General features: G+C 40.8%; 16 protein-coding genes across 16 annotated transcripts; 7 read left to right on the top strand and 9 right to left on the bottom strand.

The window, feature by feature from the left end:
- On the bottom strand, positions 1-2,028 carry NEMIN01_1937 (uncharacterized protein; the record flags this gene model as incomplete). The annotated part of the gene is made up of 1 exon (XM_051477879.1): positions 1-2,028. The coding sequence occupies one exon, from the start codon at positions 2,026-2,028 to the stop codon at positions 1-3; it is 2,028 nt and encodes a 675-aa protein (XP_051333839.1).
- Positions 2,029-2,612: 584 nt separating this feature from the next.
- On the bottom strand, positions 2,613-4,910 carry NEMIN01_1936 (uncharacterized protein; the record flags this gene model as incomplete). Its single annotated transcript, XM_051477878.1, has 1 exon — positions 2,613-4,910. One exon carries the CDS (start codon positions 4,908-4,910, stop codon positions 2,613-2,615), a length of 2,298 nt encoding a protein of 765 aa, XP_051333838.1.
- A 486-nt stretch (positions 4,911-5,396) lies between these two features.
- On the bottom strand, positions 5,397-6,113 carry NEMIN01_1935 (uncharacterized protein; the record flags this gene model as incomplete). The annotated part of the gene is made up of 1 exon (XM_051477877.1): positions 5,397-6,113. One exon carries the CDS (start codon positions 6,111-6,113, stop codon positions 5,397-5,399), a length of 717 nt encoding a protein of 238 aa, XP_051333837.1.
- A 385-nt stretch (positions 6,114-6,498) lies between these two features.
- NEMIN01_1934 (uncharacterized protein) lies at positions 6,499-7,284 on the top strand (the record flags this gene model as incomplete). The annotated part of the gene is made up of 1 exon (XM_051477876.1): positions 6,499-7,284. One exon carries the CDS (start codon positions 6,499-6,501, stop codon positions 7,282-7,284), a length of 786 nt encoding a protein of 261 aa, XP_051333836.1.
- A 249-nt stretch (positions 7,285-7,533) lies between these two features.
- Positions 7,534-8,016, bottom strand: NEMIN01_1933 (uncharacterized protein; the record flags this gene model as incomplete). The annotated part of the gene is made up of 1 exon (XM_051477875.1): positions 7,534-8,016. The coding sequence occupies one exon, from the start codon at positions 8,014-8,016 to the stop codon at positions 7,534-7,536; it is 483 nt and encodes a 160-aa protein (XP_051333835.1).
- Positions 8,017-8,034: 18 nt separating this feature from the next.
- On the bottom strand, positions 8,035-10,023 carry NEMIN01_1932 (uncharacterized protein; the record flags this gene model as incomplete). Its single annotated transcript, XM_051477874.1, has 1 exon — positions 8,035-10,023. One exon carries the CDS (start codon positions 10,021-10,023, stop codon positions 8,035-8,037), a length of 1,989 nt encoding a protein of 662 aa, XP_051333834.1.
- A 449-nt stretch (positions 10,024-10,472) lies between these two features.
- Positions 10,473-11,534, top strand: NEMIN01_1931 (uncharacterized protein; the record flags this gene model as incomplete). The annotated part of the gene is made up of 1 exon (XM_051477873.1): positions 10,473-11,534. The coding sequence occupies one exon, from the start codon at positions 10,473-10,475 to the stop codon at positions 11,532-11,534; it is 1,062 nt and encodes a 353-aa protein (XP_051333833.1).
- Positions 11,535-12,320: 786 nt separating this feature from the next.
- On the top strand, positions 12,321-12,806 carry NEMIN01_1930 (uncharacterized protein; the record flags this gene model as incomplete). The annotated part of the gene is made up of 1 exon (XM_051477872.1): positions 12,321-12,806. The coding sequence occupies one exon, from the start codon at positions 12,321-12,323 to the stop codon at positions 12,804-12,806; it is 486 nt and encodes a 161-aa protein (XP_051333832.1).
- Positions 12,807-12,950: 144 nt separating this feature from the next.
- Positions 12,951-13,793, bottom strand: NEMIN01_1929 (uncharacterized protein; the record flags this gene model as incomplete). The annotated part of the gene is made up of 1 exon (XM_051477871.1): positions 12,951-13,793. The coding sequence occupies one exon, from the start codon at positions 13,791-13,793 to the stop codon at positions 12,951-12,953; it is 843 nt and encodes a 280-aa protein (XP_051333831.1).
- A 183-nt stretch (positions 13,794-13,976) lies between these two features.
- NEMIN01_1928 (uncharacterized protein) lies at positions 13,977-14,606 on the top strand (the record flags this gene model as incomplete). The annotated part of the gene is made up of 1 exon (XM_051477870.1): positions 13,977-14,606. The coding sequence occupies one exon, from the start codon at positions 13,977-13,979 to the stop codon at positions 14,604-14,606; it is 630 nt and encodes a 209-aa protein (XP_051333830.1).
- A 618-nt stretch (positions 14,607-15,224) lies between these two features.
- NEMIN01_1927 (GTP-binding nuclear protein Ran) lies at positions 15,225-15,917 on the top strand (the record flags this gene model as incomplete). The annotated part of the gene is made up of 1 exon (XM_051477869.1): positions 15,225-15,917. The coding sequence occupies one exon, from the start codon at positions 15,225-15,227 to the stop codon at positions 15,915-15,917; it is 693 nt and encodes a 230-aa protein (XP_051333829.1).
- A 510-nt stretch (positions 15,918-16,427) lies between these two features.
- On the bottom strand, positions 16,428-17,321 carry NEMIN01_1926 (TBC1 domain family member 2; the record flags this gene model as incomplete). Its single annotated transcript, XM_051477868.1, has 1 exon — positions 16,428-17,321. One exon carries the CDS (start codon positions 17,319-17,321, stop codon positions 16,428-16,430), a length of 894 nt encoding a protein of 297 aa, XP_051333828.1.
- A 332-nt stretch (positions 17,322-17,653) lies between these two features.
- On the bottom strand, positions 17,654-18,634 carry NEMIN01_1925 (uncharacterized protein; the record flags this gene model as incomplete). Its single annotated transcript, XM_051477867.1, has 1 exon — positions 17,654-18,634. The coding sequence occupies one exon, from the start codon at positions 18,632-18,634 to the stop codon at positions 17,654-17,656; it is 981 nt and encodes a 326-aa protein (XP_051333827.1).
- A 97-nt stretch (positions 18,635-18,731) lies between these two features.
- NEMIN01_1924 (uncharacterized protein) lies at positions 18,732-20,204 on the top strand (the record flags this gene model as incomplete). The annotated part of the gene is made up of 1 exon (XM_051477866.1): positions 18,732-20,204. The coding sequence occupies one exon, from the start codon at positions 18,732-18,734 to the stop codon at positions 20,202-20,204; it is 1,473 nt and encodes a 490-aa protein (XP_051333826.1).
- Positions 20,205-20,542: 338 nt separating this feature from the next.
- NEMIN01_1923 (transcription initiation factor TFIID TATA-box-binding protein) lies at positions 20,543-21,145 on the top strand (the record flags this gene model as incomplete). Its single annotated transcript, XM_051477865.1, has 1 exon — positions 20,543-21,145. One exon carries the CDS (start codon positions 20,543-20,545, stop codon positions 21,143-21,145), a length of 603 nt encoding a protein of 200 aa, XP_051333825.1.
- Positions 21,146-21,508: 363 nt separating this feature from the next.
- On the bottom strand, positions 21,509-24,217 carry NEMIN01_1922 (uncharacterized protein; the record flags this gene model as incomplete). Its single annotated transcript, XM_051477864.1, has 1 exon — positions 21,509-24,217. A coding segment is annotated over one exon (2,709 nt), but the record flags the coding sequence as incomplete, so codon positions are not given.

Here is a 24,217-nt window from a genome sequence, read left to right as displayed (position 1 = left end):
TCAGTACTTTGGTGTTCTCTTAGAGCCAACCAGTCTGCGCCTGCCTGCTTCTCTCTCTTTCTTCTTTCTTGCTTCAAATATCTTTTTAACAGAGATCGTGTCACCATCCGACTTTCTTGTTCGCGGCTTGTCTTTCTTCTCTTCGTCATCGCCTGCCTCTGATGCAGGAGGCGGCCGGGAAAGGAGGTATCCCTTGCAGAGTCTGTCTCTGTTGTCTTTCTTCCACTCTGTGAAGAGCTGTCCTGCAGGCTTCCTCATCTTTCTGGCTCTTTCCTTTATTTCTGCGGACTTGTCGCTCTTTTGCTCCACGCCCACTGCGAATGTGTTTGACTTTATGTTCTCGTACGGGATGAAGGAAGGGTCTTTGAACTTGTCCAGATTAACTGCGGTGTTCTTAATAAGCACGGGCCTGCTTTTCCTTGTTTTCTGCATTTGCTCGGAGGTGATCAGTTTGTTGTACCGCGATTTGTACATTCTCACGGACTCCTCCATTGAGTTAGCTGCCACTCCGAAGAAAGGGTGTATCGGAATCTCTTTGATGTTTATTGCAGTCACAACCCACTGCGAGTCAACCTTTTCAGCAGGGTTTGTCTTTGAGTACCTGAGATAAGATCTATCGTAACTGTCATCTTCGCAGATTATTGTTCTTGCCAGCTCCTGGGATCCGCTGTAGAAAGATGCAGGAACTGTCCCGAGTCCCAGGTATATGCACGTCTTGTGGCTGTTCTCCATGCTGCACCTGTTCGTGTGGAAGCACAGTCTTGTTTTTCTCGAGGCATCTCTGGGCTTTTCAGCGTGTATGTGGTTCAGGAATGCGAGATACGTGGAAATGTCTGCTGTTCTGATGAATGAGAACATTGCTCCTATCTCCGCTTTTCCTCTGTTCATTCTTCCCACTCTGTGCACGCCCGTGCTTCTGCATGTTGGATAGTCGTACTCAATAATTGTGGTAATTCCTCTGATGTCCAGCCCTCTGCACCCCACATCGGTCGATATGAGGACGGATATTTCTCCTTTTTTGAACGATTTAACGACCTGTTCTCTTGACTCCTCTGACTCAGATGAGTTGAGGAGGCCCATTGGCATTCCGAGTTTTCTGACAGCCTCTGCCACCATAATGCATCTCTTGCACGTACTTACAAACACCAGCACTTTTGTGTTCTCTTTTTTCTTCAGAAGAGAAAGAAGGATGGGCATTTTCACTTCTTCCTGGACGTGTAGATTATTTATTGTCAGTCTGCTGTCTTCTAGGTGGTCAGACACGCCCCCCAGTACTTCCACAGTGTCCATGTCTTTTCTGTTCAGAATGCTTCTTATGTGCGTGTTTCCTCTGTGGTGCGTTGCGCTGAAGAGAGCATACTGCGGGCTGCCTTTGAAATACTCCAGTATCCTTTCGAGCGACAGAGACAGGCTTTTGTCTTCGAAGATTCTGTCCATTTCGTCAATCACCACAATGTCTGGCTGCGATATCTTCTCTAGTATCTGGCTGTCTGTGATGCACACTTCTTTTTTTACTTTGCCTTCATCCACTTTCATGTATATTGGCTTGTTTCTATCGGCTGATGATATTTCCGTTAGAATGTGCTCGAGTCTTCCGGGGGTGCAGATAGCGACCTCAAACTGTCCTACCACGAGATAGTTGAGAGAGTGTGCAACTGTTCCCATCCCTGTGAACATCGCAGGATGCACGCCGTTGCTGCTGAGCTCTTGGAATACGGCAAAGACCTGGTTAGCTAGCTCGTACGTAGGCACTATTATCACGGCCTTGGCTCTGGTGTATATGCTCTTTTTTTCTCTGTTTTTCAGAAGATTCATCAAGATCGGGATCACGTACGAAAACGTTTTGCCGCTTCCTGTGCGAGATATTGCTATTAGATCTTCTCCTCGGAGGAGCTTAGGAATCACCTTTCTTTGAATTGGCGTGGCAATTGAGTACTTGATGTTTCCAAGTATCTCCATGGGGATGTTCATCCCTTTAAACGCCACACACTCTCTTTTTTGTGCCTCTATGCTTAGCCCAAAGTCCATAAGAAAATTTTACTGAAAAATTCCAACGAATAAAACACACAAAAATTAGCTAACGGTCTTCGGCTATTTGTTGCCAGACAGTCACGAGAATTAGCCGCTATGAGTGCAGCGGGCTGTCTGTGCTCGCTTAATGAACGATGAAATTAAGGAAAAAATAAGCCTCCCTCTACATACTGAGCCTACACGAAGAGTGTAACAATAAAGTAGACGCATGGCACAGGGGTACAAAATAGTCTGTGAAATAGCTAAGATAAAGCAAAAGTTATTCTCGGGTTATATTTAACATATTTAGTACATCTATATAAATATATACAGTCTACCAAATATACTAAAAATAGTATCCTTATGCGGAGGCAATGGCAAGGGCGCAAAAATTTTACATAAAACACATAATTTGGACAAAAGTAGTGAACATTCGCCCTGCACTGCTTAATTTTCAGTGTAGACTATTAATGAGACACCGCTGAGGAGATTGATAGTATCCAGAAATAAAACGAATTCCATGATTTAGCACACTAGAATAACCATAAAAGATGAAGGAGTGAAAGTATGCAGCAAGCAGCAAGAGTAAAAAATTGTATAATTTATTCATCTTCCTCGTCGCTTGACAGGATAGTGTGCGAGACTCTTTTTATGGGGACTGGCTGTGGTTTTTCTTCTTCCTCTGGCTTTATTGGCTCCTCTTCTGACAGATCTTTGTCTCTGCTAGCTTTTTGTTTTTTCACTGGTCTTTCTTTATCTTCTGTTGACTTCGTTTTCTTTGTTTTCTTTGGCTGCTTTTTCTCTGGGCCTTCTGTTAGCATACGCATGACTTCCTCTCTTTTTGAAAGGAGCTCTTCCGACTCCTCTTGTTTTATTTTTATGGGCTCTTCTTTGGCTACAGTTTCTTTCTTTGGCTCTTCGTGCGCATTTGCTGCTTCATTAACCGGCGTGTTAATCTCTTCCAGTGCGGCTCTTAGCTCATCAATCTCTTTTCTGTCTTTTGGATCTTTTTTGATGTGCTCTTCCACCTGCACAAATACTTCGTTAAATCTTTTCACTCTTCCGCTCTTTGCCAGGTGTTTTAGTGTAAGCATTATTGCACACTTGGCCACCGCTGTCTGGGAGGGCGTAGAATGCTTTGAAGTGTACCATTTGATGGCTTCCTGCACTGCTCCCATGTCTATTTCTTTTTTTTCTCGTATCCAGAATACTATGTGGTTGTAAATCACCGAAATATTGCTTTCTGAGATCTCTAGTGGTGTAAGTATCTGTTTTTTGAACTTCACAAGGCTGCACAGAGACAGAATGTTTATGATTCGCGCTTCTTCTACTGTGTTCTTGTCTTTTATCAGGGCGTTGGCTATTTCTTCCAACATCTCAGCTGTTTCCATTGCTGTTTCATGCGATGTAGTTCCTGTGATGTAATCCATTGCACTGGGATTCTCAGTTGTGTTACCCAGCGACTTGAAGAGACACATGGCCTCTGGACACTCTTTTATTGGAAGATCTTTTCTCGCCATCCACTCTTCCAGCTTCTGCATGTTCTCTCGCGTATCTTCTATCTGCGACTCTGTTCCTGTGGCAATTGCCTGTTCGTACGCCTTTTTGGCTCTTTCTGGGTCCTTGTGTGCGAAGTATATATTGCCCAAACGGTTGAAATACTTGCTGCTTTCTATCTTAGGCCGCCAGATAAGATTTGTGTTCTTTGACAGTTTTATCATCTTTTTTGTCCATGCCAGCACTGTGTGGTCAAAAGACGCCATTCCTGGCTCTTTGTTTTTTATCAGCTCGACAAAGTCTGATAGGCCTACGTCTTTCTTTTTTTGTTCTCTCGGTGACAGAGCATTTACAATCCACGAAATGTCCATGCCTTCCATTTTGTTCAGGTGCAACGAGGAGCTGATCAGTATTATTGCTATCCTTTCTGCCGCACTTCCATCCATTGTAGCGTGGTGGTCTTTCTTCAATGTCTGTGCTAGCTCATTTGCTTCCATATACCTTTTCTTTCCAAGCAGCGCTTCAGCTCTGAGTATCTCTACTTCTAAGAATAGCTTTTTAGACACTTGGAGCATCTTAATAGCCTCTGATGGGTTTTTGGTTGTTTTTTCCATCAGGTGATTGGCACTTCCCAGAGCCACTCCTGTTGTGTTCTTTAGAGCGCTGTCTATTTCAGATATGATTAGATCGTAGCCAATTCCCGGCCCTTCGTTCATCAGCCTCTTTGCGTACTCTGTGTACTTATCCAATTTTTCCATTTCTTCTTTCTCTTCTGCTTGTGTGCTGGTTTTATCTAGCTTCCTCTGTTTCTTGTTTATCTCTTCAATGAGCCTGTTGTATATCTCTTTTTTTGCTGGAAGGCCCTGAAAGACAGATACTATCAACTGCAGCATTGTTTTTTCTGTTGATGCAGAAAGCCTTTCTATGAGAGACGAGGCCTCACTGTACTTCTTTGCGCCAATGAAAGAGATGGCTTTTATTTTGGCTGAGTGTTTGCAGTTTCTGTCCAGTTTGTAGCTTTCTTTGAGTATTTCCTCCTGCGGGGCCTCTGTTGCTAGTAGGAACATCGTTTTGACTGTTGGAAAGATGTGTGTTTTTGCTATCAATTCTTTTGATTTTTTAAGATAGTCAATCTTTTGCTCTTTATTGTACCTGACGAGCAGAACAAGGATGTCTTGGTTGTTTTTCAGGGTGCGCTCCTCCACACTCCTGGGCTGCACTGTTTCTATTACTCTTTCGTACTCTGCTTCTTTTCCAGTTGCGAAGTATCTGCCTGCAATCGCAATCTTTACCTTTTCCTCGACTACGCTCCCACTGAGCCTTTTCAGCAAGGACTCAAACTCTTTTCCAGCTGGAAGCTCTTCTTTCGCTGCTTCAGCATGCTCTTTCTGGAGTGGATACATTTTAAATTACAATATTTTACTATTTTTATAATTTGCTAAATAGTGCAATTGGCCGAAGTAAAATAAGAAATAGCTGAAGATTTATTGCTGCTATATACGCACTCCTCTAATGAAAAAGAAATCGTGTTTAGCTAGTAAGCAGCAGTAGATAGTGGAATAGTAAGGTAAGATCATAAAATGAGTTTATTGCTGGTGTTCCTATGTTCTTTCCATGTGAATCTAGTATGGACTATTAGCTAGACGTATATTAAGATAGTTCAAGTACATGGTTGTAGTGAAATAAAAATAAGTATTTATTGATTACGAACTCTTGAAGAAGTTTTCTTCTGATCTATCCTTGCGCTCTATCTTTTACAATTGATCTTCTAAAATAAGTCGTAGATGTAGCATAGATCCTGTATTCCTTTGCGCATTGAGATATATCTAGCATGCATTGACTGCTAGTGCTAGTACCTCATATACACTATGAGCATTTGCTATTTTCATCTAGTTGGCATACAGCTCTGTGATAAAAACTATATGCAGCAGCCATACATATATGGAATATGCATCCTCGGTTAAAACACCCGGCGGGGTTGTTTTTGTCAGTGAATACTCCACATATCTTATTGTGTAGGAAAGTGTTGTGTAGAGTATGCCATGTGCTAAAATAGAAAAGCTGCTGAATGACAGTGTGTACAGAATGTGCATATTCGACAGTAAAAGCAGTCTAAACACCATTTCCTCGAACACCTTGTCAAAAGAGACGGGCTTGGTGGTTACCCTAGGCATAACAAGATTGATTGGTAGAAACTCTTTCAAAGCAGGCATCCATGCAGCTGTTTTTTTATCGGTTGTTTTTGTTTTGCTATCTTTTTTTTCTTCACTTATCTTTTTTGACTCGTATGTTCTTCCTCTGGCTATGTCAGTGGCTGTTATGATGCTTTTTAGCGCTCTTCCATTGGTGGCCAGCAGAAATAGCACTACGTCCAGTGTTCTGTACATGTACAGTTTTAGGGAAAATAGGTATGCAATAAACAGCAGAAGCACATTGGCTAATCGGAGCACTGTCTTTGTAAAGGGCTTGTTCTCTGCGTAGAACATGCAGCTGTAAATAACCCCAAACAGACCGCTTCCCAGCCCAAACACCACCTGCAATTTAACTGGAGCTATTCCTTCCAGTGCGTTGCTCAGCTGGAAGATGTTCAATTTAGAGCTGTCCATGTTAAAAGAAAATAAAGCAAAAATATTTAGAGAGGATTTAACCTGTTCTGGGATTTGGATGCATTTCAGATGGCTATATACACCAGCTTTACTCTTCTACTGAGATGCATCTTAATAGTTAATCTTTAGAAAAATGCCAAATTGAGTGATATAAGTGGTCACATTGTTATTTCTCCGCATGCATCTGTGCTATGCACTGCATTCTGTCCATTTGTGCATTGCATTATGCACTGTGTGCCGTTTTTGGTAGTACAGTAGAGTGGTTAAACAGCGAGCTATATTCAATCTAACAGTAGCTTCAGCGCTAGTAAAAATCAGTTATATCCGTTGGCACTAAAAATCTATAAATTGCTGGAAAAAATTTTCAAAAAAGTACAGAAAACTGATGGAACATACAGATTGGCTACCCGAATACGGAGATTTTGAAAAGACTTTTACACATGACCCGAGAATAACCCAAGAAAATGTTGATATGAACAGTACACACTTACCTCCTGCATACACTGCTCATCCTGATCTCTATCCTTATACTCGAGACAATTCTTATGATCAACAGAATTCTTACACTCACATTCATTCTCATCCTCAAGACAATTTTCATACTCAAGACAATTCCGATTCAGCTCATGAACATAAATCGCAACCAGAGAACTTGCAACCAGAAGGTGAACGTGCACGCGCACTCAGTACAGCATCCAATAACTCTGACCGCAATTACACACTGAATGAAAATGGCTCTAGAGGACTAATTGGTGATTGGCTTGCAAGAAGAATTACTATAGTGGTGCTAGATAGACTAGCCGGAGAAGTTGTAGTAACAGAAGAAGAGACACAAAGAATAACACAGACATGGTATGGAGAAAGAATAGAAACAACAACAACAAGAGAAACACGAGTAAACGCAACCGTAGACACATATTTATATTTTGCTTTCGTCAAGAAAGAATCTAACGGTGACGTAAGAAAGATTATATACAATCCCCCCTACTTTACTTTCACTCTCAATTTTGGTAAAGATCGGCTGCACATTCATCTTCCAATAATGGTGGCCAACTTTGGAAACAAAAAAGTGAAAAGAGCTACAATAATCTTCTTAATCCTCCTAGTGATTGTTGCAAGCGCTTTTATATTTCTGTTCAGAGAGAATATGGAGATGGGTGTTTCGGTTTAAAAGACTTTGAGATATAACCCGAGAATACTCTATAATTTACATCCAAATAATTATTGTTACTGCATGAGTGCAGAAAGTTTTTAAAAAGCTAGCAAGATACTCTATCTTTTGGGCATGAGTACTGATCTTGTGCCTTGGCTTGTATTAATTAAACGTAAAAATACAGGAATTGTCATCTTAACCGTTATACTATCTATTGTTTTATTTAGAATTTGCATTGCTCGCCCTCTATGCCATTTGCTGTCCGTGCTACTGTCTTCTTTGTCTCTTGTGGCCTTTATTGAATGCATGCTTGTTGGGTTGAGCAGATTTGGTGGCACTGTCTGGTCTGGGCCTCTTTCTGTCTCTTCTTCTGAGATGGTCTTCGCCCTTTGCTCTTGCATGGGGGTCTTCATCTTCTTGCTGTTTGTTAATTGGCACAGCCTCGTATGGAATTGTGTTCATTATTTTCACTACAATTTTAAGAACCTCTTTCAGCTCTTTTTCTTCGATCTTTGGCATTTCTTGGAAGGCAGATGTCATGCTTCTGTCTAGCAGAGCTGTGCGCTCTTGTCTGCTTAGCTTTGACTTTTTTGCGTGGCTTGCTGTTTGCTTGGAAGCACTGCTAGTTTTATCTCCTGAAGGGCCCTCTTCTCTTTCTGTTCTCTTTTTTTCTTTTATGCGCAGCTTCTTGGCGTGTGATTTTGCCTCGCTTCTTTGAATAACTTCGTCTATGGAATATCCGAAATTCATTGCAGCTAATTAAAATTTTTACACTCTGGAATAAAATACGTTCTCTTTGGATTTCTGTACCAAAGACAGCTCAGGTGGAAGATCACTGGATCTGCTATTTTTTAAAGGGCTGGGCATGTACTGAATATCGATCGTGTAAGAAAGAAAGCTTTTGAAGAATGTGCTTATCAGTGACAGAAACTCGGTGTGCGTTGATCCTGGAAGGATGATGTCTAGCTTGGCAGCCAGTAAAAAAGCATCTTCAGTGAAATGCAGTACTTTCCCACTGCATCTCTTTGCTATAGAGGCGGTAAGAGACTTCGTTGTTCTTTTTTGTGTTAGCTTGTTCAAGAATGCCTCGCATGATCTTGGCACACACATGGCAGGAGTGTGCAGCAGAACTTGAAGCACAATGTACGGCTCAATTATTGAATATTGGCACCTGTTGAAGCATATTTCTACGCTTTTATCCGTATCATTTTCTGTTCTCTTTTTGCTTGATGGTGCATGAAGCAGCTCTGCCACAGCCACTGTGTGAGAAATACTCAGCACTTTATTTGATGTTTTTATAGACTGCACAGCGCTCTTTATTGTTGAGTAAATTTCAGCGCTTTCTATGCCATTATCCAATATGTCTTTCTTTATGTGTACATAGTTGTGGCTGTTTTTGTCTAACTCATAGATCAAATAGTCAGAACTGCTCTTTTTTTCTGTTTTTAAGCCATTTTCTCGGCTATCTTTATCAAAAGCAGATAGCAATTCTATTCTAATATAAACACTTCTAATGGAGAGAGTAAATGCATTGCTACCTTTTGGTGTTCTGCGTACATGGTACAGTGGTCTAGATGTTTTTATAGATTGCCTGTCTACATTTTTGTGAATGTCAGCTATAAACTCTTCTAAGGTGTGCGGGCCTACAGCGAATATCTCAATCTTATACTCTGCAGATGGTCCTGACTTTTCTGTACTTTGAGTGGGACATAGCGATATACCTGGATATGCACTGCTTAATCTTTTTACCATCTTGCACTCTTCTTCGCCAATAATAGATAAGACTATCGATATGTAGTGTGTGTTTGTGCTTTTTATCTCCTGCAGCAGCTCTTCTTCTTTTTCTATCTGCACAGTGTGAATATGGCCGTCTCTGTGACTTGACAAAATGTCTATTACTCTGTATGTGCTTTTATTGTGTACAATAGTCCTGTTGTTTTCTATGCTTGTATTTTTTACTAGAAAGTTGGTTTTATTGTTTGAAAAGCCTTCTACAGCTATTAAACCTTCTCCACTGCTGTTTTTATCTTGGTGAATTTCTTTTATTGCTGATATTATCGTGTGCGAAAGTGAGGGAATGCCTTCTGCGTGGACAAGAATGTCGCTGACTGATGCAAGCACTGGGTTGGCTTTGTAGATGCCAGTGTTTTTATCGATAACATCAAAGTACTTACTCTTCCAATAAACATCTTTAACATCTTTTTTGTGCATATCAGAGATGCTGAGAATTTTATACACCGTGTGCAAGCGATCAATAAACCTTTTTTTGCTAAAGTCTGAGACAAAGCCTGAAAAAAGAGAGATCTTATACCGTGCACTGGCTATAAGATAGAACATCTTTGACGATGCTTTTTTATCCAGTGCTTCCACTAGAGTGTGGCAAGCATTGTAAATGGACTCTGGCCTGCTTCCAAAAAGGACGTCTACTTTGTTTATGCACACTATCACGTCTTCTCGTCTTTTTTCAAGAACTCTGCTGATGTATTCTGTGCACCCTGTTCGAACATCAACTGTCAGCAAAACAACATCGAATAGGCCAAGCTTGTCTATATGATAAAAAGGACACTCAAAGTGTTCTGAAAAGTCTGCAAACTCAAGCAGCTCCGAAGATGTTTCTTTTTTATAGAGGCTTGTCTCCATGCGTGCTTTCTTCTTCTCTTGAGCCAAAGTGCATCTTTGATTTGCCTGGATGGTGTTTAGCATCCCTGTTTTTTCAGAGCCTATACTTCCAAATATTCCTATGCTTATGCTCTTCATAGCCTCTGAGCAATAAAAATAATTAGAATGCTTTTCTGTGCTGTATTCGAACAGTTTGAATGTAAGGCTAATTGTGAATTAAACCCTCTTTCCAATGATTCTGTGCTACCTACTATACCAAAAGCACATTCTTAAGGTTTCTAATGGGCAGTTTATCCGTTTATTTCCATGATCTAATCATTCGACTATGAATGCATGCATACTGCATTTTTATTTCAAGAAGGCTATATTGCACAAATAAATAAAAGTCCAGACAATTCTCATTTATTGTGCAGCGTGTAAATAGATGCAGATACACTGAGCTAGTAGGCTGTACACCTGCATTATGGCAGAGCGATGGTGGCGCGCTGCAGATGCATCCTCTGCGCCAAGTTGCTTTTGATCAAAATATTCCTTATCTTTTATCCAAGGCGCATAAATCGAATTTTACAAATTTGAAAAAATTTCAAATGGATGGACACGGTGTAAATACAAAAAAAGACCAAATAGGTGCATCAGAGGGAAATGAAAACACAGAAAATACGCTAGGCAATGGCTCGTCTATTTTTGCAAAGTCTGACTCTGTACCAGAGATGGTGTCTGTCTCTTGCAAAAGCAGAAAAGTAGATATGCCAATATTCACATCTGAGTACTGGAAGGTCTTGCAGTACAAAGAGGCCTCATATGTTCATTTTTTCCTCACAAGCCCGCTAAGCACAATTTGCTATTTTGGAGAGATGCATGAGCTGTACTTCAGTAGAGTTGGTCTTCTTATGCTGTATCTTAACACTTGGATATTTCTACTGGCCATCAGCAACATTGTTTCCTACTACTACTACAGCTACAGCATACAAAAAGAGTATGGTGCACAGAAAACCAAGGCACTTTTTAAAAGCTATCTCTACGTTGTCCATTTTATCATGGTTATACTGTCTATTTTTAACATAACGGCTATCAATGTGCTGCTGGGCAGAAGCGAGGTAAAGATCCTGAACACTCCTGAAATAAACAGGACAGAAAACAGCTCTATAGCACTATTGCCATGGATGACTAAAAAAGCTCATTCTTATTTGGGGATAGTTTCGGTGTACATCCTTATGTTTGCTTCAACCATAGTACTTTCGTATGTGGAAAATAATTACAGATTTGTCACTGAGAATAGAGTGCGATCGCTAAATCAGTTCAAATACGTGGTAATTAAGACAGCAGCAATCATTTCCTGCCTAGCTGTTCCGAGCATTCACTGTTTGATAAATTCAGTGCTTTTCAACCAGCACAAAACATGGTCTGACCATCTTGTGTTTGGCGCCTACATACTGTTTTGTGCACTTGTATACTGTGTAATTGGAGTGTTTCTTACTGGCATTATCTATGGCTCTTTTACACCATGGATCAAAAGAAATGAGGATCTACAGAAAGAAAAAAAGCTAAGAAAAACATCAAAAGCCATTCTTTTTGCAATGAGCATGGCATCTGAAGTCACAGCTGTGCTTTTTATCAGTAAGTGGTGGCTGTTTGATGGCGCAGCCTAGGCTACATAATCTCCATATTAAGTGTGATAAAGTATCGCATGATCCTCAATTGTTAGCCATTGTTTAGCAGTAATTTGCTAGCACTAAAACTCATCAGAAAGTAAATAAAAGATTAAGATATACTTTGTTAAGACAATCTGCTAATAGAGATGTTTTGAGCGCTCAAATGCAAATGGGCTCTCTTTTTATTGTACTTTTGTGATCTTTCTTATCCTAGCCTCTGTAGTAATCATAAATTATGCTTATGCTACACACCAATCAAGCATCTGTCTTCTATAGTCTTTGCAGAGTGTAAACTTCTTTGTTCTCGAGTTTTACAGAGTGTAGATAAAAAAGTAGCAGTTCTCTTCTATTCTCTGTTCAATTAAATGAGAGCACTATTCTTCTAATTTTTTATTGCAAAATAAGCAAATAGTCTAGAATAAAAGTTGTGCACAGGTTTATTTAAATAAAATTATTTATTCTGCACAAAAATAGAAATGTAGAACTCAGTAGCAATAATCAGAAACACCCACTAACACAAAAACAAGCAATAATAACTGTCAGACACATGCAGTCAATACTATAGCATGTGATTAGCGTATTTTCTCTGTTTTGCAACTTGTTTGGCTCTAATTTCTAGTTATCATCTGTACAGATGGATGAAATGAATGGTAGATAGCGTTTAAGTGTGGGCTGCTTCTATCTATAGGATGCTCACAGTTTGCATAGAAGTGTTTCTATTGAGTTGTTTTGAAACATCCAAAACAGTTTGTGTGGTATATAAGCTCTGAGCTCCTGCAAAGCATGACATGTGAAGCATATATTTCTCCGAATGTTGAGTGGTCACTAGAGCCATCTACCTGGCTCGGACAAACCCTCCTCACGGGAACTGTATGGTTTATTCTTCGGCAGATATTTACAAAGCCCATTGCGTGGACTCTGACCATCTGGCTGTACAACATCGTTACGTTTGTGTTCTTTCATGCCATTCTAGGAGATCCTTTCAACCCAGAGTACTCGGGGCTGACCTTCTGGGAGCAGCTGATGATCCAGCTAAAGGGGTCATCCGGCATGAGTTTTTTCACTTTGTTCCCTGTGATGCTATTCCTGTGCGGTGCTCGGTTGGCAAAGTTCAACAATGCCTTGTTCATTCTCAACTTCATTTCTCTTATCCTTGTCGTTACGCCCAAGATCATAATCTACGTGATGTACTACTACAAGACAAAACAGGAACAGGAAAAAAAGAAAACCCAGAAAATACGGAGAAAAAAGAACTCATCAAGTGCGTAGACAGAGCATAGCCAAACAGCACTCTAAGTCTTTTCATAAGGATGCAGATTCGTACAACTAATAAAAAATAACTATCTACTGATCAATGTATACGTGTATTCTCAGATTGTGCGATAGAGAGACAAAAACTAAACTCCTCTATTTTTATTGTACTCCTATCTTATCTATTCCCTCTACGTCTACGTACACTGCTGTGGCCTCGTTGTCTTCTATCGCCATGGTGCACACAACGCCCTCTGGGGATGCGGTGTATATAACTCCATTTGAATACTCTATCTGGCATATGCTCTTGATGTGGTCTGTCTCCACGGTTTTATCAAGCTCTGTGAATGCGCCAACTATTCTTATTTTGTTTGACTCTGCCATCACAACGTACACTTCTCCCTTGTCCTCCACTATTTTTACTTCTTTTGTTCGCTTTGAGACTTTCATGTCCTTGACTACGTCTTTGTCGTATACGATCAGAGCACACTGCTCAGTTGAGCTGACTATTGCCATAACGGTTTTGTTCTTGTGTGTTGCTATGCTCATTTTTTCTGCATACTTCATTTTCAGGCCTATCTCCTGTATTTTCTTCAGGTACTTGCTGTACAAAACCAACTTGTCGTTCAAAAGAAGAATGAGCGTCCTGTTGTGCATGTGCGAATCGTTTATGTTCGAGGATATTTCTATTTCGTTCTCTATTTTGGCGTTGTCCAAATACTCCACCCACTTGTCTCCTATCAAATATGCGCCTTCTGTGCTCTCCTGCTGATTTCCTGCGCTGTTCTCTGATTCTTCGGGGATGGTTACATGCACATCCTTTAGCTTTCTGAACAGACTCAGATAGACTTTCTTGTGTGTTATCACTTCCAGATAGTTTGGGGTGCCAATTGCTGTGTATCCCTGGGCTTTCTTGTAGAAAGAAACATTGCTGCGCACTAGGCCTGCTTTCTGAGCCTCTTGGTTAACTTTCACTAAATTACTTTTGCGTGTCAGAATTTCCATAAAAATTTTAAGCGCTCTCCCATATTTATTTCACCCTCCAACATTCTTCCCGTCTTCCAGTGAGCCCCTCTGTGCTGCACTTATATGCTCCAGATAAGCCTACATACACACTCTGCTCTTCTCCTTAATATGTACTATTTTGGCTAATAATTTAGTTATAAATATTCATAATATTTTTTTTATATGAAGGCTGTGCTTCTGTTTGTGTTTCTTCTCTTTCTCCAGAATTCGTCACAGAACTTCAGCGAACTTGAAACATATTCTTCACGCGACCTGAAGAGCACAGAGCCAATGATGATATTTATATACTACGACAGCCCAGGAAGCAGCTGTCTTGCGTGCGAGTCGTACAAAAAGTGGCTGGGATCTTTCAGCGGCGGAACAGTTGGGGTTTTCAAAATAAAAACAATCAACTTCAACATAGATCCCCTTCTTGCCCTGAGGTTCAAGGCAACAAGCTTTCCCACGTTCTTCCTGCAGCACAGGAACAGGTTCAAGAACATCACTGCAGTGGACATTTTCGACTACAACATATCGTACGACAAAAAGTACGAAAATGACATAGATGCAATCCTCAAGAATCCGAAGATATTGGACAACGTAGAGACAAGGGAGGGAATATACGCCCCGTCGTCTAAGCTTCTTCTGGTGTATGCATACTGTTTCACCTGGGCAATGATTACGATAAGCATTCTGGACAGAATCGCAGAGGCTGTTCCGCTGAGTGTAATAATGTTCGGGCTGTGTATTATAGCAATAGTGTCATTTTTCATCAAGAGAAAACATCATGATGGCAAAGTAAAGAAAGAGTAATAAATGACACCTGTTAATATTAACCGCCTTGTGCACAGCCGTAGACCAGCTGCCGCTCTCTGCATGTTTTATAGGAGTATTCACCAATACGCAAGAACCACAAAATAGTTTCTGCACGCTGGAATTAAGTAAATATTTTGCTTGAGTTCTGCCAAAGATCACCAATTACCATTTATTTACTCTGTGAAAAACAGTGTGCAGAATATTTAGCTAACACAACAGTATTTATAGAACACATAGATCTCACCATATCTCTTCTATATCTCTCCTATACAGTTATACTGTCAGCTACATCTTCTGCCTTAGATTACATCACTAAATATACGCTGAACCATTCATTTGTGCTCAACACTAGCTGTCTTTGTGTTTTTAATGGATGCTCTATAGTAGATAGAGAGGATTAGAGTCCTTTATACGTGTATTCTCCTTTCTATCCATCTTTTACCTTTAATTGGCTGCAATTTAAGCTACTATTTTTATCTAAGCATTTCTACTGATTTCCTCTCTTTTCTCTGCTAATCCTGCTGGGCAGATGGCTGGCTGGCTTTTCAGCGTTTTGTGTTTCTAATTTTTTCTTTCTTTTGTTTTTCTATAAATACATATTTTTTTCTTTTTTTTATGCAAGGCAATAATAATCAAAGTGAAGGAAATGTGAGCGTTGAGCAGGCAGCCCAAGTAGGAATTAACGGGCCAATTAGAAAATTAGTCCTTGTTGGAGACGGAGGAACAGGAAAGACCACTTTCGTGAAGAGACACTTGTTCGGCGAGTTCACCAAGAAGTATGTTGCAACAGTTGGAGCTGAAACTTATCTTCTTCCGTTTTACACCAACTACGGACAGATTAACTACAACGTATACGACACCGCAGGACAGGAGAAGTTCGGAGGGCTGCGCGATGCGTACTACTACGAGTCAGACTGCGGTATTATCATGTTTGACACAACGTCCAGAATAACCTACAAGAACGTCCCCAACTGGTACAGAGATCTTCGTCTTATTTGCCCCGAAATTCCTCTGTGCCTGTGCGGTAACAAGGTGGACATCATGGACAGAAAGGTCAAGTCGGCGCATATGAAAGACAGAAAGCTGATGCAAAACATCGCATACTTTGACATCAGTGCAAAGAGCAACTACAACTACGACAAGCCTTTCCTTCATCTAGCAAAAATATTATACAGCAAGCCTGATTTGTTCTTTGTAGCCAACTCAGAACTCCTCCCCCCCGAAGCAATCGTGGACGAGCAGGCCGTAGAACAGCAGAAATTACTATCAGTTGACGCAGCTTTAAAACCACTCCCAGAAAATGAATAAATTGATACTAATATATCTCGAAATCAAACTATCCTTCATTTAGCCCGCTATCGCACAAAGAGCACGGACAGAGCAGATGGTAGACATGTTTTTATTGTAGCAACTAGCATCACTGCTCTAGAACTTGGCAAATTCACTGAACAGAAATCGACATAGCTGTTATCTAGATTTACTAGATAAGGAATGCAGTGATGAGTAAAATATAAGACACGTATTCCTATGTGGGTTTTATTCTCTGCTAATAGTTTTAATTTAGCTTAATTTAACTTAATTTGTGCTGTGTCTATAGTGTGCTAATTCATAATTGTACACTCTAATGACTCGATTTGTCCAATTTACGCTTTGCTTCATTCTTTATCTATAACAATCTTCGCATACTACCATATTACTAGAGTGCATTGTAAATATTTTTCATTCTATCCTTACTTTCTCTTCATATTCTAGTATATTCTAGTAATCACAATTCATCTTAGACTTATTTCAAATTACATTCTACAGCAGTTATGTGACTTACTTTGCATGACCTTTGGAAAAAAGAGTTCCGTTTGAGTATATTATGAATGCTATGGACAGAATCTTCTCTATGTCACTTTTTGTCCACTTTTCACTCTGTATGTTCTGCAGGGTGTGCACCACTCCTTCAAAGTCCTTCTTCATTAGCCTATCTTGTAGGTATATGACTATCCCCGTGGCAAATGACACGTTAAATTGGACAAACTCTTCAGGCCCTAGAGAGAAGTGCGCATCAAACACCTCTTTGTGCGCTGCAAACTCTCTGAACAGAAAAGTAGACATCCAGTTGTATGCAAAATATTTTATCTCTATTTTCAGCTTGCTCAGATAAGAAAAAAGACGAGGACTGTTCTTGTCTATCAAATACTCTATCTCTTCTATCGATCTTTCTATCCCTGCCTGCCGCGATGAAAAGTAATCGAGATAGTTGCTTACGATCTTCACAAAGCAAAAGTAGGACAGCGCCTCTGCCTGCTCTAGATCGTGGGACACTGAGTGCACGTCAATGAACAGTTTGAATATGTCGCACATTCCCTGCACGTATCCAACCACTGCATACTTTCTAGCAAATAGCTCCATTGCTCTGTGAAATGACTTTGATCGGTCTTCGTTATTTATGGAGGTGTTTATCCGAAGCACATCTTTTTTAATTTGTTTTTGCACTTTGAAGGTTGAGTCAGGCGAAAGGACTACCTCTGGGCTGTGCATCTGTGTCTTTTGCGAGCACGAAGAAAGATACAATAAAGCCTTTTGCTGGATACTGCTCTCTATGTGCTCGTCTGATGGCCCAATTATATCAAGAAGAACAAGCCATGCAGTGCTCCTTTCTTCTTCGGAAAAGCCAAACCATGCCTTCTCTCTGAGGCTTTTTACATCTGTCCAGTGTTTCATGCAATAATTTATTTAATTTTTGTAACTCTCTTAATTTACAGTATAATAAGAGTCTCTTGGTTACATAGACAAATAAGACAGACCATGTGCTGGAGCACTTTCATCATCTGTTCAATTTGTAGAGCATCGAGAATATAGACGTAATCTGATACTGCTATATCTAGAATAGCATAGTGTATGTATTATATTGCATATATCTATACTAATATATTCATGCTGCTGTGCTATGAGCTATTTTCCATCTGTACGAATCATCCAACTCTTATTAACCGATGAGCGCATGTGAGACATAAAAATAACAGTGAGGGCGTATCTATTATCTGGGGTATTTATTAGATTAGTCTAAGAGCGCCTTGGAGATGCTTTACTGCCTTTTCGTCTATGTCATTTTTGCGCTGCAATACATTTGGAGTTATCATTCTTATCACACCTTCTATTCTGTACTTGTATCTCATTGCTTGCTCTAGCAGCCTCTTGAACCGTGCGTCTTCTTTTACGATCTTCCCGTGTGTTATTATTTTTAGTATTCCTATTTTGACCTCATCCAGCACTTCCGAGTTTACTCCGCCGGTGATATCTATTACTAAGCTGTACCTCTCTAGCAGCCTGCTATTTATCATGTTGTTTGTGTTGAACAGCCCAACGCTTCCTTCTTTCTTTGTTTTTGGGTCAATATCTACCTTTACTCCAAAAGCCTTCAGGAAAACCTCAACTCTTCTCTCTTCTTTTGCGTGGCTGACGACAATGCAGATGTTCTTGATGGGCTTTGCCTTTGTTAGAGCAAATAGTATGCCCATTCTCTCCAGGGTTGTTCTTCCGCCGAGATAGAACTCTCTTTTTATCATCTTTTTAGAGACCATTGTGTACGAACCAAGCATTTCCATCTCTTCGTCGCTTTCCAGGGAGACAATTACCCTGCTGTTTCCCACAGCCTCCATTAGATCGTGTGATAGCCCCATCTCTGCTATTATGCTGTACTTGCTGATTATAATAACATCAGGAGAGACCTCCTTCGACTTCAGGAGGTTTATGCTCTCAAGCACTCTTCTGACAAGAACAGAAAAAGAGTCGTCGCTTGACAGGCTGTTCTCTATCCTTGTTTTTTCTTTTGAAAGAGGGGTTACAACCAGAATGTTCTTGGTCTCGAGCATATCTATGATGGAGATAAGATCCATAAATATTTTCACTCTGGGAATGCTTCCGTTGTTCAGGGCACTCCTGACCTCTTCTGCTTCATCGACTATTTTCTCTTCTGTGTGCTTCTCTTCTTCTTCTGCGTTTAATTTAGATTCTTCTTCTTTTCTTCGTTCCATTAATTGTTGTAAAATATTTTAATTAATAAATAGAGACAATTGCTATTAGAGTATTTGAATTACTCTTTTTATTTAGTTTAACTAATTATACCATACAATGCATGAAGGAAGATTCAACTACGAAGAGAAAAGTGCTCCAAAATCAGACGCGTACATCAGCACAACAGTGCTCAATGCTCTGATCTACGAATATTTAATAAAGAGGAATTATGCAGGGTCAGCGAAAGTCTTTAAAGTGGAAGGAGATATCAGCAATATAAATATAACACAGGGCTCCAGCGCGCTCTTAGACTGGTTTGTTGCATTCAATGATCTCTACAACGTAAGAAGTGGGCGAGGCAAATCATCCGGAATAGTCAGCAAAATAGACGCAATGCTTGGAAAGATGGCAAAAGAAGAGGGCAAGGAGGAGTACAAGCCCAGGCACACGCAGCCTCCGAGCCAGCAGGCATCCTGGTACAGAAAAGATGGAGATATCCTGAACAGCATCCTGGAGATAGATGAAACAGAGTACAGGAACAGAAACCACGCAGGAAGCCATCCCGCACACACAGCCCCGCATCCAAGCCATGCGAATCTTGCAGCCCACACAAGGCCCAGCATGAGTAATAGTGGGATAGGATCTGCAGCGCTGAGTGGGGGTATGGGAGGCAGCACGCCAAATAGCCACGGAAGCACTTTGGTTATGAAGGAGGTAACGAAGCTGCGGCTGCACTCGCAGAAGGTAAACAGCATGTCTGTCTGCCACCGGCACAAGATACTCATCACGGGAGGCATGGATGCATCGATCTGCGTGGTTAATCTCATCAACATGAGCGATGTGATCAAATTTGAGTCGCACACCATGCAGATATCGCAGGTCAAGGTAAAAGACAGCAGTAACTCAATGGAGCCGTATATATACTTCGGAAGTGCGTCCCTTGACAGAGAAGCAAAGGTGTACAAAGTCATCAGAGAAGACGAAAAACTATCAGTTTCGCTTTTTCTCTCACTAAAGGGACACAAATCTTCTGTTAAAGCCCTGGACTTTGGCGTGTCCAAGATATACACGATAGGAATAGACGGTGAGCTGAGGATATGGGGGATGGATGGCGTGTGTCTCGGGGCATTTGCCCTCAGAAGAACAGTGAAAATGATGATGGCAAGATCAGACAGCATGATTGCAGTGGGGGATGTGAACTCGATTTCTTTGTTCAACCCCGAGAGCGCAACATACATCAAAGATATCAGCAACAAAGGGGCAGTTGCAATGTACAAAACACAAAGTAATAATATATTCGTGCTCTCAGATGGGGTGATCGTTTACGATAAATCTTTCTACACGCAAAACACGATACCTTTTCCGTCAGATAAGATCCAATGTGCGTGCGTTATATCGGGCAGACTCTTCCTGGGCGGCTACCAGATGGTCTACGAGGTGCAGGAGAAGACAGTCTACACAATGCAGGTGTACGACGGGATGGTGAGCGCAATGGAGGGAACTGTGATAGGAAGCAGGTCGATGCTTCTCACAGGAGGACAGAACGGAGAGGTCAAGGTGTGGGAGGTCCTGGAGAGACCAGAGGGATGAGCAAATTAGCTGAGGTAGAAGAGATTTTGTTCTAAGATGACTAGATGCTCTTGCAACTTTTACAGCGCAAATAACTAATTCAGATTGAATGTTTAGTAAATATAATATTAGCAATTTAGTGAGTTTATTATTATAATAATTTTCAATTTCAGAATTTATTATTCCAAGAGTTGTTTTATAAGCGTACATTTTGCAGATGTGTAGAGGTTGCTTCCAAAAGAGATTCTTCTGTTTGTTTACCCGCCAATAACCAACATAAAGAGAAGAAAGACGAAGGAGCGGGCGGAAGCAACAGTGCAAGTTGCCGAGTATATTTATTGTATTTTATTTTTATTTTCATGGAGCAGAAAGAAGAGTATGTGCCAGTGGAGGAGGGCGTTGACTTGAGCAAGCATCCTTCCGGTCTTATTCCTACAATACAGAACATCGTAGCGACTGTCAATCTGTGCTGCCGGCTGGACTTGAAGGCCATTGCCCTCGGCGCTCGGAATGCAGAATACAACCCAAAACGGTTTGCAGCGGTAATAATCAGAATAAGAAAGCCCCGTACAACCGCTCTGATATTTGCATCTGGGAAGATGGTGGTGACGGGGGCCAGATCAGAGGAAGATTCAAAGATGGCTGCCAAGAAGTACAGTATTATAATTAGGCGGCTTGGGTATCCTGTTCGATTCACAGAGTTTAAGATACAGAATATCGTAAGCAGCTGTGACACGCGGTTTAGCATACGGCTGGAGGGCCTTGTGTTTGGCCACAGCAACTACAGCAGTTACGAGCCAGAGCTGTTCCCGGGTCTCATCTATCGTATGGTCAAGCCAAAGATCGTGCTTCTTGTGTTTGTCTCTGGGAAGGTTGTGCTAACGGGCGCTAAGCACAGGGAAGAGATATACCAGGCATTTGAGAATATATATCCTGTGCTGAAACAGTACAGAAAGACATAGAAGTGTGGATAATCTAATGCTATCGATGCTGCCATATTTGGAATAAAATCAGTAGCTAAGAATCAAATGATATATTCAGCTATGGGAGTGTCTGATGGATGCATCACACGGTGCAGTAGTAGAGTATTGCGTTGTTCTTCTGGTATATAGTAGTAGATGTGTAGAGTTTTAAATCTCTTGGTGGATGAATAAAGATAGACTTAATATTGTACTTAGCAGAGAATGCCATAATCGCCAGTGTTTACTTTCTGAGTTTTTAGCAGCAGAATGAAAGAATTAAGACGAAGTATTTTATGTATCAGGCAGCAGATGGAATGAATAAAGATGTTTCTGGTAGTTTCATTCTCTGTAAAGTACTTTTATTTATTGCTGGTTTTGGTTATTCTGTGGTTTCTTGAAAAGTGAAGAAAAGCTGGAGGAATCAGCGCTGCTAGAAGACCCAAGGCCAAGGGTTTTGCTTCCCTGGGTAAACGAGGTGTTTTGTCTCTGCAGGAGGTTGAATGAGTTATTAGGCTGCTGATTTGAGAACAAAGAGGACGCGTTGCTGTTCATCTGATTTCCCTGGTTATTAGAGAATATGCTACCGCTCATCTGACTGCTGCTATTGGAAGAGAACACACTGCTAGATGTCTGCCCTTCTCTTTGACCGCTAGAGAATATGTTACTACTTGGCAGGCTGTTATTATTACCAGAAAATAAGCTATTATTTGGTAGATTATTGTTATTATTGCCACTGGAGAATATATTATTATTTGGCAAGCTATTGTTACCACTGTTTAATTGGCCGTTATTGCTACTGGAGAATATGTTACTATTTGGTAAGCTGTTATTGCGGTTAGAAAACATATTATTACTGCTATTGAATTGGCTATTATTGCCATCTAATGGGCTAGTATTATGAATTGATTGGTTACTAGTACTATTCACCTCTTCTATCTTAGCATTGGTGCTTTTTTGGATAGAGGGAGTGGTAGTGCTGAATAAATTCGCTGATGGCTGCGCTAGGGGTTTACTAAATATTGAGCTGCTACTGCCTAGGGGTGATTTGCCATCTGTGGAGAATGGATTGCCGAGCTTATTAGAGCTTGCACTCTTTTGCAGTTCTGCTGATCCTGGTAAAAGAGTGGCAGATTTAGACAGTGCGGATAAACTAGATGATGCACCAAATATGTCCTTCTTTGGCAAACTATTGCTAAATAACGATGAACTTGTGCTAGATCTCTGCGATAAATCACCTATGCTAATAGGGGTGGACTTAGGAGTAGAACTAGCACTATTTGGCTTAGATGGCTGCAATTCTGTGGGAGTGGCTGTTTTTTCTGTTGCACTTTCATTTCTGCTATTATCCTTATTAGTTCCTTTTTTCGCTTGTATTGATTTTAGGAAGCTTTGCTCTGAAGGCGTTTTGAATATGTGGTTGAGTATGGAGCTACCTTCCACCGGCTCTTCTCGGGTCTCTTTATTCAGTATCTTTACAAGACAGTCATTCAGCAAATCCAGTGTAATATTTCTGGATCTGGGGAGCATTGCGCCTTCTTCTATCTTATTGATTGGCTCTTCGTTTAGCTGCAGCGGCTTATCGAAGATGTTCACACTGTTCAGAGTAATTTGGTCTTTTGATTTGCTTTTTATGTGTCTAGATATGTTGAAAAGCCTTGAAATTCTTGTGTTGAGATAGTTGATCTCTCTTGAGAAGTCTGCAGGAGGCTTGCCAAGGACATTCTCTATTGTGTTTATTCTATCATGGATGGACTGGAGGATTATACTGCTCCTCTCCTGTGCGGTGTCTGTGTCCTCTATTCTCTCCACTATCCGCATCTTTTCGTCTTTCATTATGATCAGTGCCTCTTCTATTTCCATAAGGAGGCCTTTTATTTTTGCAGACTCTGGAGGAATGCTATTAGGAATGTACACTGTTTCTAGCTCTTCTTCGCAGCTTCTGCATATTTCGCTTATCTCTTTTATCTGCTCTTTTACTGCAACAATTGGGTTCTTCAGAGACTGGTCTATTCCATCGATCATTTCCTGTATTCTGTCGAAGGGACTCTCTTTCTTCTCTGGTATAGCCCTTGGCTGCACCTTCTTTTCTTCTTTAATATCTCCGAGTAAATCGCTTTTTGGCTGCTCATCTACTTTTTCATGTTTCAATTGCATATCTCGCATAGGCTTCTCTAGCGGTGACTCTTTGTGCAATGGTACAGTTGGAGTGCCAGTTGTCTTGCTGTTTAGTGAGGACATAGGCGAGCTGCTAACTAGACCCGTCAGAGAGGAGAGACTGAGCGGTGATGCTTTTTTAGGCTTTTCTTCTTCTACTTTCTTTTTTTCTTTTTCTTCTGGGCCAATATTGAAGTTCTTTTGTTCAACAGAAGTTTCAACTGGAATTTCTCGCTCCATCTCAGCCATAAGACTGTCCAAGCCATCTTCTAACTCTTTGTGATCACCGTATTTTATCCCCTTTGAGGGCATGGCAATCTCTTCATTACTGCTATTTTTATCACTATTATTTATACTCACATTAGTATCAGTATTGTCAATGTGAGATACATCTTCATCTATAGCACTATCCTCTGCCACCGTATCTGATGTGTGTGCCATGTTAGGAGTTGACTCGCATGTGCTCATCGGTAAGACCCCATTGCAGTTCACTTTGCCTCCATGCATCTCTTGTTCTTGCTTTCTTCTGGTGTGAGTGTACTTCTCAGGGCTCTCAAGTTCGAGCATTATATCGTACAGAAATATCTTAGAATTTGTTTCAAGAGCAATGCTAGGCCCCTGCACTATTTCTTTGTCTTCTGAGTTTACATCTGGAAGTATTGTAGACTCCAATGCATGCATATTCACTACTTTCTGTCCCAGTGGCAGAGTTATTCCGTCTGCATCTTCTTCTGGCTGGTACTTCTTTACATTTTCGTCTGTTATCACCACATAGTCTATGTCTATGGACTGTCTGTGCCCTATTATGAGTAGATGCTTTATTGGCCCAATGTGGCTGGCACTTTGCACTATATACTCTGCAGGCTCTTCTGCATCTTCATCTACATCAATGTACAGCGGCAGAGTTGTTTCTGTTTC

Source organism: Nematocida minor (genome assembly GCF_024244105.1).
Source record: "Nematocida minor strain JUm1510 chromosome Unknown 7917, whole genome shotgun sequence".
Taxonomy (NCBI): domain Eukaryota; kingdom Fungi; phylum Microsporidia; genus Nematocida; species Nematocida minor.
This window is presented reverse-complemented; position numbering and strand designations above follow the sequence as displayed.